The 17,015-nt window shown below is 36.0% G+C and overlaps 2 protein-coding genes across 4 annotated transcripts in view; one reads left to right on the top strand and one right to left on the bottom strand.

The window, feature by feature from the left end:
- TMTC3 (transmembrane O-mannosyltransferase targeting cadherins 3) overlaps positions 1-11,929 on the bottom strand; it is a 51,030-nt gene extending 39,101 nt beyond the window's left edge. The window contains exons 1-3 of one of the 3 annotated variants that reach the window (XM_032297150.1): positions 11,738-11,929; positions 5,399-5,615; positions 516-734 (exon numbers count right to left, since the gene is read on the bottom strand). In XM_032297150.1, the coding sequence (XP_032153041.1) occupies positions 516-734; positions 5,399-5,587 (408 nt within the window). In that variant the 5' untranslated portion in view covers positions 5,588-5,615; positions 11,738-11,929. The other 2 variants (XM_032297151.1, XM_032297154.1) reach the window with 2 other exon arrangements.
- An 84-nt stretch (positions 11,930-12,013) lies between these two features.
- Positions 12,014-17,015, top strand: part of CEP290 (centrosomal protein 290) — a 90,045-nt gene continuing 85,043 nt past the window's right edge. Inside the window, exons 1-5 of the mRNA XM_032297149.1 lie at positions 12,014-12,325; positions 12,887-13,015; positions 13,172-13,249; positions 14,579-14,648; positions 14,947-14,993. Coding sequence (XP_032153040.1) covers positions 12,914-13,015; positions 13,172-13,249; positions 14,579-14,648; positions 14,947-14,993 — 297 coding nt within the window. The 5' untranslated portion in view covers positions 12,014-12,325; positions 12,887-12,913. The remainder of the gene's footprint in view (positions 12,326-12,886; positions 13,016-13,171; positions 13,250-14,578; positions 14,649-14,946; positions 14,994-17,015) is intronic.

Raw genomic sequence — 17,015 nt, 5'->3', positions numbered from 1 at the left:
CTAGTAGAGATTCTGTGTACTCTTTATCTACCTTTCTCCAATGGTAACCACTTAAATATGGTACAATATCTAGAATTTAAGTCCTTACATATTTTCTTAAAATATGAGTGTTAACATACAAAGGTATCATTAATTCAAAAAGTTATATCCCATAATAAATCTGAAAACTAATGTTTAAAAAAAAAATAAACTTTAAAAAGTCCTTTTAAATTAGTATTCATTAAAAAAAGTGAGCAAAGAACTGTATTCACATATATGTTTCTAAACAGATTTTTATGTTCTTGAATGAAAAAAAGTTTATGTTTCAAAAATTAATTTAAAAATTTTACACAGTAGGAAGTTAGACTTTGTGTACTAGAAAGGTAAGAATTAACTGTCTTCAAATATTTGGATTAAAGTCAGGGTTAAATTTTTTTTTTTCTTAAAAATATATACCATTATAATCACTGCAGGATTTGAAAAAAAAATAAAAAAGAAAGAAAAAAGAAAAAAAGTCAATTCATAGTTTTACTTACTGCTTCTGTGTGTACTGGGTGCACTGCAAAAAGCAAAGAAGCAATCACACTACTCTTGTTGTCCAGAAAAAGTTTGCACACTTTGAGAAATATCACACTAACCACAGCATGAAAAATCATATTCAGGAGATGATATGACATTGGTTTTAGTTCACTTAACAAATAATTTAAGCGAAATGTCAATACTGTTAAAGGACGATAAGACTTGTGGCTTCTCTCCTAAAAGGAAAAAACAATCAGTGATTATTAAGGTATCTTGGTCCAACAGGGTACAAAAGCTCATCATTGCATTTACTATTAAAGATATTAATAAGTACATTTTACTGAGAAATAACAATAAAATATGAAATGTCCTAAGAGTAACATAAAAATTGAAGATAGTTTTATAATCTGAGTTTTTCTATTTCCTTAGTCCACAAACAAGGTAATTTCCTCCCTCTATATACAGTGGTCAGAGAATTAACAGTAAAAGGACATTTGATTATTAATTCCTCTTCAATATAACAATTTTTAAAAATAGTAAGACAATGCCAGCATTGGTCAAGCTGGAACATAGGATTCTCTCCAAAACCTGCCTCCCTATCTATTAGCACATGAAAGTTTATGTAACTACTGGCTAGATCTTCAAAAAGAAATATAAGAAAAGAATACCTATCAGTTCAATTAAAATAGTGATGGCTCAAAAAGGTACTGTCTAGTTGTTTTATGAAAAATATCTCCATAATGTATAAATTTGAATATATTAAACTAGAAATTCCCAAATTACAGAGAGTAATATAAGAACAAAAACTTTCTTAGAATATGAAAATAGACACCTTTCTTTGGGTATTCACTTTCCCTTGGCAATAAATCAAATTTCATGTGAAGTACTGACTTTCTTTTTAAACTATGTTACATTTAATCAGAAATATTTATTTCCCTAAGACAAAATCAAACTAGATTTAATAATAAAACACATAGTTCAAATATGTATAAAATATTAAGTTATTTTTTGTAGTTTCATACAAAGGGCAGTGACACCATTTGGATGTTTGTCCCCCTCCATATCTCATACTGAAATGTGAGGAGGTTGAAATGTTGATAGTTGGGCCTGGTGGGAGATGTTTGGGTCATTGGGGGTGGTCCTTTATGAACAGGTTGGTGTTTTCCCCACTGTAATGAGTTCATGTGAGAGCTGGTTGCTAAAAAGAGCCTGGAACCTCCTCCCCTCTCTTTTGCTCTGTCTCTCACCACGAGATACATCTGCTCCCCCTTCACCTTTTACAGGTAGTGAAACTTTCAGGGCCTCACCAGAAGCCAAGCAGATAATGATGCCACGTTTGTACAGTGTACAGATCCATGAGCCAAATAAACATCTTTTCCTTATAAATTACCAGGTATTCCTTTACAGTAATGCAAAACAGACTAATACAGGCATCCATACTCAGCTTCTTTGCTCTTCTACTTCTTATCATATTTTGCTGTAACTCCCTGGCACACAAGTATAGACTGAAGCCTGTTTATCCTTACTAGGGAGCATTAGGAAACACAAGAATACTTTCCCATCTTGAAATTAGGAACATTTTAGTATCTCTGTACTGAATATATACTCCATGATGTTCTACCTACTTAGAATGTTCTTTCCTGCTTGCCTAATTCCTCTACATCCTTCAAATTTCATTTCAGGAACACAAAGCTATTTTTAAGGCACTGTATTGAATTGACATGATTTGTACTAGAAAGTAGAAAAGGACTCTAGAAACCCTTTTGAGTATCTGAAATGTCACTGTGGCTAAAACGGAATATTCTAGGTGAAAGGATGTAGTCAGAAAGTAGACGAAAATATGTATTTTGAATTGCAGTATACATAATTGTTCAGTTAGGTTTATTAGATATACATATACTATAGGTGATGACCAACTAGACCAATTATTAACATAATTATTCACATAATTCATTAAGAATCCAAGATTCCACTGTGACAAATAATCATCAGCCTATGAGATATCAAGTTTACTTTGTGAAAACACCTAGGGCCACTATGAATCAAACAATTCAGATCATTACTACTTTCAGGCATATTAAAGAAAAACTTAATTACCCATGATATTAGTTGGCAATAAAAATACATGACAGTATAATGCATGAAAAAAGCTAACAGTTCCCTGTTAATATGAATCTCAATAAAGGAATGGCAAAATCATGAGACAGAATATCTGCAGAGGTTACCTTAACACAAGGTACTTTATAGGCCAAATGCCAGAGAAGTTGGCTCATTACAGCCCCCCCCAGCCTTCAGCTATGGATAAATCAAATAACCACCTGGACGACTTAAAACAAAAAGCCTCACCCTCCCTCCCCCACAAAACAACAACTAAACACACAAACACACAAAATAAGACAAAAATATTGATATCTACATCCCACTTTGATATTATCTGAAATAGCAGGTTTGGATAGAACCTTAGAAATATGTTTTTATTGTTTAAACACGCCAGGCAGATTCTAATATGGCAGTCAGAGTTGTAATCCAGCGAACAATCAATAAACAGACTATTACATAACTATAGAATAAGCCCACTAAAGACATAATCTAAACACAGAGAGGTTCATGGGAGTCCAAAGACCCTTAATATGGCAGTATTCAGATGGCTTAGGAGCATGTCCTAAGCCCAAAATGTGTTTTTTAAGACCTACATTAGCACAAAAATTCCTGTAAGATACATGTAGACATATGTATCTTAAGCTATCATTACTTGATGACATCAACAATTAGATCTTTGAAAATGCTCATTCCAGGCTTATTATAAAACCTACAACACCTAAGATCTATCTAGAATAATTTTCCCCTAACGTCACATTTGCCTAAAGGGAGAGAATATGCCCATCAGAAAACACAAGGAAATTACACTCTTCACTTTTAATAAACTGTTATTCTAGTTCGCCCATCCATTCTGTCAGGGCATATTATGAGTCTTTTTCTTAGTCTGTTTGCTTTTGGGTTCTCTGAACAAAATCAAATTTTCAGTCTACAAAGCTAAGAAAATCACTAAATGGATCACTGACACCACAGTATGCAATATGTACATGTGTCACTGCTCAAACCTCATATCAAAATACAATCCCCAATATTGCAAGTGGGGCCTGGTGGGAAATGACTGGATCATGGTGGCGGATTTCTTATGAATGGTTTAGCACCACCCCCCTTAGTAATGTATTCACTATAATGAGTTCTTGTGAGATTTGGCTGTGTAAAAATGTGTAGCACCTCCCACTTTGCTCTCTTGCTCCTACTTTTGCCATGTGAAATGCCTGCTCCCGCTTCATCCTCCACCATGACTAGAAGCTTCTTGAGGCCTCCCCAGAAGCAGATGCTGCTTGCTTCTTGTACAGCGGTAGAACCCTGAGCCAATAAAACCTCTTTTTTTTTTTTTTTTAAATAAATTACCCTGTCTCAAGTATTTCTTTATAGTAATACAAGAATAGCCTAATATAGAAAATGAGACCATTTAATCTGGCCAGCTAAACTATCAGTTCAAAACCTCAACATTATGACTAAAATCACAACAGATAACTAGCATAAATTGAGGGAATGGACATATACTTCTGAGGGTCTCTGGGATCAAAGGTAGGGGTAGAGGAGAATAAGCTGTCTAGAATAATGTATAGTAGGGCCATATTTCCCCTTATTATCAAAAGATTTTTTTTCAAAAGCTAGAATTCAGTGAACAAAAAGGCGAATAAGGTCTTCTTACTAAATAAGACAAAAATAATTATTATGTGCTTGTGATCAGAGGAATGAAAGATTTCATCCCTAACCTTGAGAGGCCTCCAAATTTGAGGAATGGGAAAAGAGGCCACAATGACGGAGAAACAAACTATTAATATTACAGAGTGTTTACATGTTACGTTTCAACAATTTAGTCAATATCTATGTGCCATGCACTGTAGATACATAAAGTAATTTATTTATTTATTCTTAAAGTATTATCCTCTTTTACAGATCAGGAAAATAACTTTCCATCTAAAAAATGAATTCTCACCTGTTTCACACAGCTAATACATGACAGAACTAAAATTAGAACCCTATCTGTATGATCTCAGGCTGACAAGGGTTTAATCACAGTTTAATAGTGACCTTCAAAACAGTAAAAAATACTCTTGTAAAAATGAACCAAATAGATGAATAAAATATTAAATTATTGAACTAAACTTTTGGGTTCTCAATATAAAACCTAAATAACTATTATGTAAGAGGTAAGACAAGATTTAAAATTTTTGAAAACTACTTTTTCTGCAAGAGAAATTGGCAATATGTTGTGTACTTACTATTTTTACCCTTAAAGTCTTATCGCTTTATATTGAAGTTGATGTATTTTAAAATGTTGAAATAGATCACATCTCTTTTGCCTTACTCATAAGACAGAAAAAAATAAAGTCAATTAGCAAGCAATAGGCTTGTATTACACCTATTGCTCTCCCTATACCTTTGGTTTTCACACATATATATTATTTTTAAGAATTTAAGTCAAAACTATCTATTGGGTACTATACAGAGTCTGGGTGAAAAATCTGTACCCCAAACCTCAGCATCACACAGTATACCCACATAACAAACCTGCATATGTGACCCGGTATCTGAAAGTTAAAATTAAAAAAAAAAAAAAACAACAGAAGTAAAGGTACACAGACAAAATAATCAAGTATTCTGCTTTAAAGAAGATAACATCATCCTCAACTTCCTGTTCAATTTATTACATACATATTATGTCTCATATAAAAATTTTAGGGCAAAAAATCTGTATTACTATGATGATAATGTTGATAAATAATTAGAAGTAATAAAATACCAAAATATTTCAAAATCTGAGACATGAACAAATAACATATAAGTAATTACTTACCTCAGACATGGGGGTTCCCCAGAAGTCATTTTGAAATAAAGTTTTTAAAGGTGTAGATGGATGTAGGTCTTTGTTATCCAGTATTGCTGAAACATCATCAAAAACAAAACCACAAAAAAGGCTGTTCCAATAGCAGGCAGTAACCACACCCACTATTAAGGTTATTTCTTTGAGGTTAACATCAGCCATCTTTTCTACAAGTACTTCTGGACAAAAACTGGAAAAAAAATCATGAAGATAAAATAAAATAAGCAATATATTTATTTCAAGTAAGTTCAATTTTAGTAGGTGGATAAGTAATTGCATATTAATTCTCCAGAGAAAAGCTCAGCTAAAATGCCATCCACTTCTAAGAAGTATAAGTGAATCACCTTGTTGAAACTCACCCCCGTCTCTAACTGGATAAAGCCAAGTAATCTCCTCTCCTATTCCAAGGCAGAAGACTGGAGATTTCCTTTGTGGATTATTTAAAACATAGGGACTATGATAACAGGGACACAAGTGAGAACTAAGGCAGCATAATGAAAACAAAGGTTAAGTAAAAGTCTGTCAATGTATTTTAGGTTGAGACCCTCTATCTCTCTTCTACTGGTCATGAAATTCTGTAAAACTTTACAACACTGAAAACAAACAGGATTCTGAAAGCTTCTGGAAATAAAAAACGTTCCAATAAGAATCAGGAATCAAAAGTCATTTTTTTTTCAACAAAAATGCTATAAGCTAGAAACAAAACAAAATTCCCTTCCAAAATAATAAAGAGTAATGCTTCAAATTTCTGAGAAATAATGATTTCTAAACTAAAATTCTATATTAATAAATCTAAATTTCCCAGGTGAGAAAGTAGAATAAAAACATAAGTCATTTAAGGTCTCAAACAATTTACCGCTGATGTTCCTTTTCAAGAAACTAGGAGAGAAGGTACACTAGTAAAATGAGACAGTATATTAAGAAACAAAGATACACAAATCAGGAAACGGGATTCAATATAAAACAGCTATATATACATGTTATAATTTAGAAAAATCTAATGAATCAACTCAGGATATCTATCTTTGGGTAAGTAAAAATCAAGTTTTGTGCACAGGTCAGAAATCCTTTTCCCATAAATAATCTCAGACCACTGACTTGCTAACATCAATTCACTTTGGGTGACAAACTGTTGTTTGGTTAAATGTTCTAACCACAGTAAAGTTTGAAACTAATAAAAGAAAAAAAGTAAATTAAACCTGTGGTTTCAATGCTTTAAAGTATTTTTGGGAATAAACCTTTAAAGTGTATTTGGGAATAACTTAGGTATCTAATTTTTAGAGTACTTACAATGTTTAAGAGAATCTGACATCCTGGAGCCCGATATAGTAGCTGTGTAACTATAATTTTAAAATATATAATAATATGTATAATAAACTACTAAGTAATTTGTAGATTTATAACTATAGTTGAAAAGCATAATTTAGCTAAACATACAAATAGTATTGGAATTTTTATAAGAACTTGGGATTTGCTATAGTTTTATTTCCTAAATTTAAGCCGTTCTTTTTGAGAAAGTTTTCCTTGTTAAGTTAGGCATCTGAAGTACTTAAAAATGAACACATTCAAATTAACTCTTCAATATAAATATCTTTGATACATATATACAAATATATAGGTATGTATGTATTTGGTTCTTCTGTTAATTGTGCCTGGGGTCACTCATGTGCTTATAGTTATCCCATGGGTTCACTAGGGCTGGATGGCTTTTAAAGGATAGATTTCTCAGCTTTGAAAGCTAGTCTCTGCTACTTATTATCATATCTTCTAATAGGTTAGCTTGGGCTTCTTAAATGATGATGTCAAGACAATAGGAGGACAAGGTTCATTGTACAAGCTCTTCATAAGGCTCTATTTAATGCATATTTTTAAAATTATTATTCAAGCAAGGTACATCCTGAATCATGGGGAAAAAGTTATAAAAGGACCAAGATAACAGAATTTTTAAGACTCCCCAAAGGAGCGCAGTATGAGAGAGGGAGAGAGAGCACGTCATGAGCTCAGCTGTGGGGTCATCTTAGGTTACCTCCAAGAGTCACCTGCAAAGTAGAGGTTGCGCGTAAGGGAGAGATTTACACAAAGGGATAGATAGAGGGGGACATGGTTCACTGGGGCCATTACTGTAAACATGTGACACACTATTCGTGTTAGTTGTGAGAACTTCTAGTTTTTCCTAGGCACAGAAGCAGACTCACAGATGCACAGTTTAAGTGGATGGGATGACTGATTTCCGTTTTCTTACAAAAATGGGATGTTGCTATACATGTGCACAAAATTGAAGTGGAATTGGAAATGTGAAAGGAAAATAAAACTTGGAATCCCAATTCATTATGCCTAAAGAAAAAAAAAATAGGCTGAAAGCTGAGTCATGCAAGAAACTGTCTCTCCTTTTGTTCTTTTTATTATTTTTTTTGTAGACAGGGTTTTGCTCTTGTTACCCAGGCTGGAGTGCAATGGTGCTGTCTTGGCTCACTGCAACATCCACCTCCTGGGTTCAGGCAATTCTCCTGCCTCAGCCTCCTGAGTAGCTGGGATTTCAGGCACGTGCCACCATGCCCAGCTAATTTTTTGTATTTTTTTTTTAGTAGAGACGGGGTTTCACCATGTTGACCAGGATGGTCTCGATCTCTTGACCTCGTGATCCGCCCGCCTCGGCCTCCCAAAGTGCTGGGATTACAGGCGTGAGCCACCACTCCCCACCACTCTCCTTTTGTTCTTAAGCAGATAGCTGCAAATAAAATGTTAAGTATCTTCACAGGTAGCTACTTACGTTAACCTTATCTTATGTGAAATGCTGATTTACTACCCCACAAAAATACATAATATTTATTCCCCATCTGCTCCTATTCTCTCGCAACATGTGGATGGATTATCATATTTACCCTTTTTCCCCTTCATTGGATTTTTCCCCTTTATATACTGAAGCCCTCAAAATCATCTTAGAGAAAGGAAGAGACTACAGACTGTTTCAGTGATTCAGTGTTTATTTCTTTTGGGCATGTCCCTAACCTTGGCAAAATAAATTTCTAAGTTGATTGAGACCTGTCTTACTTTTCGTTTTACAAAGGCTACTCATGAGCTACATTATAGATATATAAAACTAAAAACAATCCCTGCACCAAAATTGTATATGTGTTCACTTCTTCTAATAATTTAATTGTAAAATTGTGCAAACAATAAACCTACAGAAAAAAATTTATATGAATCTGGAAATATTTAGTCAGAAAAGTCTTCTTAGTTTAATTTCTTTGGAAACTGAGGAAGTCCTCTCAATTTCATTATCATTAAATCACCTTTTACAGGAATAGCAAACTATTATGTTTAAATTTTGTAAAACTTTGGCCTGCAAAGTCTGTATTCACAGACTCCCTGCTAATCTTTCCGGTTCCTCATGTTGAAGGAAGGCAAGTGTCTGCTTCTTGCATACTCATTCCTGTCCATGAAAATAAGGCAAAACAAAATGTTTAGGATATATAACGGATACAAAATGGCCATGCTTTATTTTAGAGATTGAAGAAGTAAGCTACTATGAATTTTCTTGATAAGTCAGCAAAAAGTAATTAAAAGTAACATCTAAGGAATATAAATTCATTGCTACAGAGTACAAAAGTAAGCAATTATAAAAGGTGAGGCTTTCTTGTGAAGTGATTTTGATCAGATAAAACTGTTCACAAAAGTCCCGGGCAGAAAGAAAGCAGGTCCAGACAAGTGTTCTTGTAATAGGCCACTTATAAAATTGTCACAGAAGTCCCAATTCTTGATGAATTCTGACGCAGAAAATCTGATGAAAAATAGAGTTTTGGCAGTTTTCCTCAAAAACATACAGTGAGTTACTCAACTAGAACTTCAGTTAAATTTCCCAATTCACAGTTAGGGACAAACAGGCCACAACACATGAAAACTTAGTTGACTTGTTCAAGTCACAGCTGACTTGTACACTGCTGTATCCCCAGTGCCTAGCACAGGGAACAAGATAAAAAATATTGTTAGAATGAGTTAAAGAATAAAATTTAGATAAGATTTTGCTTTTAGTTATGATTGTAACTGAGATCTAGGCTGCAATCTTAGCTCCATCAGTTATTAGGAAATTACTTAACTTTTATGAACTTGTTCTCACTTCTGAAAAAGTAGAATAAAACTTACCATTAGAGACCAGGCACCTTGAGTTTATGACTATAAGCAAGAGGGTGGTGGAAGTAAAGGTAAAAAAGAGTAATACAGACAAAAAAAAACTTGTAAGTGAATACATAAAAGTAAGTTATAATGAATGAAAAAAACAAGAAGAAAAATGAGGTGTTATAGTAAAAAGGACAGACTGCTATTTTGAAAATAAATATGCAGTAGTAAGTGTGGTGTGTTTCTTCTATGAAAATAAACATGCGGTAGTAAGCACAGTGATATGTGCTCAATATCACATATCACATGATATGTGCTCAATAACTATTAAATTTCATTCCTACCATTGTCAGAGGTATTTGAAACAGAGCAATTGCATCTTGAATAGTGGCTGGGTAAAATAAGGCTGAGACCTACTGGGCTTCATTCCCAGGATGTCAGGCATTCTAAGTCACAGGATGAGATAGGGGGGTCTCATAAAGTCATAAAGAACTTGCTGATAAAAACAGCATACATGCTGTTTTAGTAAAGAAACCAGCCAAATTCCACCAAAATCAAGATGGCGAGAAAAGTGGGAACTCTGGTCATTATCACTGCTCATTATACAATAATTATTATAATGCATTAGCATGCTAAAAGACACTCCCACCAGCTCTATGACAGTTTATAGATACCATGGCAATGTCAAGAAGTTAACCTATGTGCTCTAAAAAGGTTAGGAACCCTCAGATCTAGGAATTGGCCACCCTCTTCCCAGAAAACTCATGAATAATCCACCCCTTGTTTAGCATATAATCAAGAAATAACTATAACAATCCTTAGTCTAGCAGCCCAGGCTGCTTCTCTGCCTATGGTGTAGCCATTACTTATTCCTTTACTTTCCTAATAAACTTGCTTTCGCTTTACTCCATGGATGCACCTCCAATTTTCTCTTGGCCAGATCCAAGAACCCTCTCCAGGGGTCTGGATCGGACCCCTTTCCAGAAACACTATCTCATGTTAAATTATGAATTAAAAACACTGAATATGAAGACTATTTAATTCAAATTATCGAGTAAACACTTATAAACTTAAAACATGATAATATTGAATAAAAATAGCATGATTGAAGAACAAGCACTTTACAAATACTGGTTTCCCAGAATGTGTGAGGAGGTAGTATAGAAGCTAAGAATATGTCCTCCAGCCAGAGAGATCTGTGTTCAATCACGTTATTTAAATTAGAGTGCTCAGTTAATCTTAAGTTAGACAAAAAATGAGGACAATGTAAGCACCTATTTCATTGGATTGTAATGAAGAATAAACAAGATTATTAATAGTATTTGGCTATAATCTTTCAGAAAAGTAGTAAAATTGTTCCTATAAATCTGTTTTTAAAATTTACCTCACGAAACCAGTAATTTTTTACTTTGTGCTGAGCTACTTATTCTACTCAAATTGGTGGTGTAAAAAGAAACTCATTACTTATTTTCAAAAGGAAAATTTATTGTCAAGCATAGCATTCTTTTTTTAAAGCAGCGTTTAAAATAAAGGTATAGATGAGAAGCACTCGTCCAGGTAGTTGGAAATGTCATTTAGATTTAAGTCTACAGCTTCTTAGGAAAGTTAACTAGAAGTGTATCATACTCCAGCATGGCTGTGAGCAGAGGGATGAGCAAAACTTGCACGAGTAAGAGTGGAAAACACCAGAGAAGGTGCTTTCATGGTCGGGCACCCTAGGTAACCAAGCAAGTGACAACAACAGTACAGGTGAGTCCTTGGCTCCCTTCTCTCTCCACCCCGGCAGTGGCCCGGACAAGTACTAACCTCTCCACTCTGGAGCCTTCACTTCATACTAGCTCCACAACCTTCAAGCCCTACTACCTGCCAAGGGAACTGTACTACAGGTAAGGCGGGCGGGGTCAGAAGATGCCATAATCTCTTGTCAACTCTTCGCTCGCCCCCAAACAGGATCACGGCGGCGCGGCTCTCACTAACTACCAGGACAGATACTGATACCAAACAAGGCTAAAACTTTTTTTTTCCCCTTCTTACAGAAGGCCCTGGACGCCGCTTGCAAACGCCTGAAGAGAAGGCGGAGTGTTCCCACTTTTTCAGAATGGGGCCAGGCCCTGCAGCCCCAACAGCAGAAGCTTCTCTAACCCGGGACTGCTCCCCTCAACTCCACCCTATCCGCGGACCGACAGCTGACTTCACCTGGGAGCGGTTCCGCCAGGGAATGGCTTAGGAAAACCTGAGGAACAGCGGCCCAGCGAGTAACGCCACTGGAGCCACAGTCATGGTCTACCTCGTTCAGGCCACCAGCTTCTAAGCGCCTCCGCCGCTACGCCTCCCGCCTCTCGGTCCCTCTCCGCCGCCCCGGTACCGTCGCAGCCTTCCGCATTGCATGCCGGGAGCGCCTTACCTCCTCTTCTCAGGGACTTCAGTTCCCAGCATGCACAAGCCTCAGGCAGAACTGCAGTCTGGGATTTGTAGTCCTCGTTCCATGCCTTCTCAGCGCCCTGAACAACGACTCCTGGGACTCCGACGGAGAATCTAAACGTAAAGCATCACTCATGGTCGTGAACTGTAGGCTCTCCTTGCATCCGGGGTCTTATTCTGGCCTTGGCGCAGTAGGAGATGGTGTCGCCTAGCAGCGGCTGCCGCTTCGGCTTGCCCGGGAACCTTTGGCTGGACCCAGAGTCCGCGTGGAACTGCGATAGGGATCTGTCAGGGCCTGCGACCGGGTCCAGCCTGGTGGTTGCGATAGTGAGGGACCTCCGCTGATTGTCAGGCTTGGTCTAGGTGGGTGGATCCTTGTAAGTAGGAGCAGCGAGTCGCTCCAAGTTCAGGTTCTTTAGCTTCCCGGCCCCTGTGCCGCGGCGAAGCTACCCAGCCCCTTCCAGCCTCGGGTCCGCAATCCTTCTGCCTTGCTTCGGTTCCTGTGTCTCCCGCACAACTTAACTCATTGCAATTGTTAATGTTCACATTTTTTTTTTTTTAGCCCCAATGCTGCTTCTCCATTGTCAGCCTTCCACAGACCCTCTCCCTTGGCACGATTAGGGTGTTCGCGCGCGTTGAGGGTAGGGGGTGTAGAGGAGGGGATCCAGAATCTTAGTCCTAACTTAGATTAGTTTTAACAAGGAAGCCGTCACATTTTATTTAGCCAGTACACTCTCTGACAGTTGGCGACTGCTATAATTTTGACCAAGGCTATTTTGCACACTTGTCTGTGTTGAGGCTAAGGCATTGTTTTTGCCAACATCAGAAAGTTGTAATGACATAATCTGCAAAAAATGTAAACTACTAGAAAACCAACGATGCCGTGTAACTTGAAAATGCTAATTTCCACCTGTTTTGTTACAGAGGTGGAACACAGTGAAAGAATTCAAGATGCCACCTAATATAAACTGGAAAGAAATAATGAAAGTTGATCCAGATGATTTGCCCCGTCAAGAAGAACTGGCAGATAATTTATTGATTTCCTTATCTAAGGTGTATAATTGATCAATAATAATATATATATTAACTTATGATTAGTTTATTAATAAAGTATTTTTGCAGGGACAACTGTAGTCACAATCTGGAAGAGTTCTTATATTTTGCTTAAAGGTTATAAAATATAAAACAGTTGCTTTTCTGTTTACTTAGGTGGAAGTAAATGAGCTAAACAATGAAAAACAAGAAAATGTGATACACCTGTTCAGAATTACTCAGTCACTAATGAAGGTTTGTATATAGTAGGTTTTAATGGTAGATTTGGCTATTAGAGGAACTATAAAAATCTTTTCTTATGTAAGGTAATCTTTGTGAAAATAGTTGATAATATCTATATCACCATTCAAAAATGCAATATATTTAAATGTGGCTTAAGAATTGTAGTGTGTAAAACATTGCTAGTTTCTACTTAAAGTTTCTAAAAAGGTGTGTAGGGGAAACAGAATGAGTATATTGAAAGATTATATAGGGAAATATATCCTGAGGTCCAAATGACAAATGCAGACAATGACTGCTTATAGGGATTTGTTAAGAGGGGAAGTGATTTAAGAGGTGTTGGAAAACTTTGCAAAGGATGAAGACTGAGGAGTTTTAGTTAAGTGGCAGGGAATTCTAAAGCTGTTGGTTACCATAAGTAAATATTGAGAAAAGGAAATGTGCTTATTCTTTATGTTTGAGAAAACAAGGTGCAGCAAGTTTGTAGCAGGCTGTAGAGAAAACAAATCTTGGGTAGGTACTTTGAGATAGGCTGTTGAGGGCCTTAAAGATATATTTTATGCTATCAGCAATTGAGAACCAATAAAGGTTTTTGAACCACAGTTGATAGGTACAAAAATATGCCTTAGGAAGGCAAAACAATATATTATATATGACAAATAGAAGAATATTGGAGCTGTATAGACATGACATTATAGAGGAGTTTAAACATGAAATTATGTGTTAGAATAATAGCAATTGGAACAGAAAAAAAGTAGTGGAAAAAATTACGAAGGGAGATGTTGCATTACTGGCTGTAAGACTTGAGGACTTGAAGTGAAAAGGAGAAGCAAAAATATTTCATGCTATTAAAAATTTAGAAATTGTAATCTTAAGTAAGAAAGCTGCCTGACATGGTTGCTCACGTCTGTAATCCCAGCACTTTGGGTGGCCAAGGCAGGAGAATTGCTTGAACCTAAGAGCTTGAGACTGGCCTGCATAATACAGCGAATAATACAGTGAGACCTCGTCTCTACGAAAAAATTTAAAGTCTGGCCGATCATGGTGGCATGCACCTGTGGTCCCAGCTACTCAGGAGACTGAGGTGGGAAGTTTGCTTGAGCCCAGGAGGCAGAGGTTGCAGTGAGCTGAGATTGTGCCACTGCACTCCAGCCTGGGTGACAAAGTGAGGCCCTGTCTCAAAAAAAAAAAGAAAAATTATGTATTTATTCAACAAATATTTACTGAAAATCGCCATGTGCCAGCCATTGCCAACACTAAGAATCATAATAAATAAAATTTTTGTTTTCAGTGCTTACATTCTAGTATAAAGGCATATTGAAATAACCTTTTTTTAATGTTTAGATGAAAGCTCAAGAAGTAGAGCTGGCTTTGGAAGAAGTAGAAAAAGCTGGAGAAGAACAAGCAAAATTTGGTAAGCACCTTGGAAAAAGTTTATGGTATTAAATAATAAATTTCATTTGTTCATTAAGCTGTAGAAAATTAAATTTATTCTATAAGATGTATATAGTTTATTTTTAATATATAACATTTATTTAGTAATAAGCAATTCTAGACTCCTATTTTATGGATCTGCCATATAATTTTTTTTGATACCTTTTAATCATGATGGAATCTTTTAAAAGAATTAATTTTGTTATTCAAATTTATTTAAAAGTTTGTTTTGTGGTAGCCAATGAATGAAAACATTTGTCTTTTTTTTTAAAAAACAGAAAATCAATTAAAAACTAAAGTAATGAAACTGGAAAATGAACTGGAGGTATGTCTTTTTGTATTTCCTAGGATGTAATTGTCATAAAATTTATTTTTCATTGTTTTCAAATTTTAAAATTATTATTGGCTGGAAAAGTTATAAGGATGATAGTAATCATGGTTATTTGTTTATTCAATATATATTCTCCATGCCTATTATGTGCTTTATATTGTACTAAGGATTGAGCATACAGTTGTAAACGAAATTAAAACAGTTAACTGCTAGATGGAGCTTGCAGTATTGGGAAATACATAGAAAGCTTACTAGTAACTGAGGTGGAGGATGGGTGGGGATTTGAGGAATAGTGACCAAAGGGTTTTATAGAAGTAATTTTTTACAAAGCTGAGGGCTAAAATATGAATGTATTGTTGAGGAACTAAATTCAGATTCCTGAAAAGGTAGGAATGTAATATAAATGGATCAGCTTTTGAAAAGAGGAATACCCTTTTCCTTGTGTTAGGAGAGGAGGAAGAGTAGATGAGGGGCGGAAGAGTGGATGTATGTAGAAGACTTTATGTTTGTAGGCATAGTGCTTGGAAGTTGAGAGGTTGGTGATGATGTCATCTGTTAGAAAGAGTGGGAGATGGTGTGGTCACATTTTAAGAAAATCAGATAAAATTTGAAATATAATGGAGAAAAGACTGGAGAGTTGGGGATCTGGAGCCAGATTTGAGTTCTACTGCTGATTCTTTTACTTGTTAATTCTCTGAACTTGGATGACTTGTTATTTTTGACTCTATATCCAGCTCCTGGAAAATTGCCAAGCACTTTCAATAACTACTCATTAAATGAATTATGGAGTTGAATCAATTCTGTGTTAGTGTTTAGCTAGGCAACTGCTATATAATAGTTAGTGTTTAGGTAGGCAACTGCTATATAATAGAAGAGTAGGACAGTTGAAGATATTGGTAGGAAAGTGGTTGAAGTGATGATTATGAAGTCTTACTGAATAGATAAGAAAGTCAAGATTGGGGTTCAGTGGGCAGAAGGGTAGGGATAAGGAGGGAGAAGTCAAGGGATTAGTGTCCTGTGAGGTCAAGGGACAGGCAGAGTGGGAATAATTGAAAGAATGTTTCTGGTTGGACAAGGATCTGATGTTGGTGTGTGAGTTAGAGACGATAGTGAATTCAAGAAACAAGAAAAAAAATAGACTAGAACAAAAGTTATGTGGAAATTGCTTAGGTGGGGATTTGATGAACGTCTGTGAGGCACATGCTTAAATTCCCAGTGCATTTTACAGAGTGACTGGGAAGTTGGTGGTTTGCTGCTACCATGAGTAGGTAAAGATGGAGAGCTGGATATCTTGTGAGAAAGCAGCTGAGGTTTTTATAGGAGGAATGATAGGAATGATCACATGAAGTTGCAGGGTAGAGTAAACCTAGAAGTACCAGCACCTTCTCCTGACCCTAATATATTTGGGCTGTGAAAGAATGAGCACCTTCCAACTGAAAGAGTTCCAAGGGCCATAGTATCCTAAAGGATCCAAATTGCAGCTAAGGCAAGGAGATGGAAAGGATGATTCAGAAATAATCTGAGGATGTGAAATATTTATCTTGGAATTTATCTTGGAAGAGGTTTAGCACAAGGGAATGCTTTTTGAAGGAGAGAAAGAGTGTGAAAAATTTGGTTAAGATAGAGGAAAAACAGAACTATAAGGTGAAGAGATAAATGTGAGGTTAGATGACCAAATGATTTGATGTTGCAGGACATGACCTAAATTAACAAGAATATGAAGTAAAATGGATTTAGTTGGCTACAAATCTTAAAGATAAATGAAACCTGAGTTGTTCAATAAGGTGGCACTAACACTAACTATTTACATTTATATTTGTTAAAATTCAAATGAAAAATTTGGTTCTTCAGTTGCAGTAGCCACGCTTCAAATACCTAAACATAGCTACATGTAGCAAGTGGCTACTGAACTGGGCAGCACAGAGAGCATGTCCATTATCCTAGAAAGTCCTGTTGGATAGCACTGGTCTAAATAGTCCATGATATGAGAGAAAGGGCAGGTTAAGCCACTAAGCT

This window comes from Sapajus apella, unplaced genomic scaffold (genome assembly GCF_009761245.1).
Source record: "Sapajus apella isolate SASKATOON/1434 unplaced genomic scaffold, GSC_monkey_1.0 scaffold2, whole genome shotgun sequence".
Lineage (NCBI taxonomy): Eukaryota > Metazoa > Chordata > Mammalia > Primates > Cebidae > Sapajus > Sapajus apella.
The sequence above is the reverse complement of the archived record's forward strand: the minus strand, read 5'-3'. Positions and strand labels throughout refer to the sequence as shown.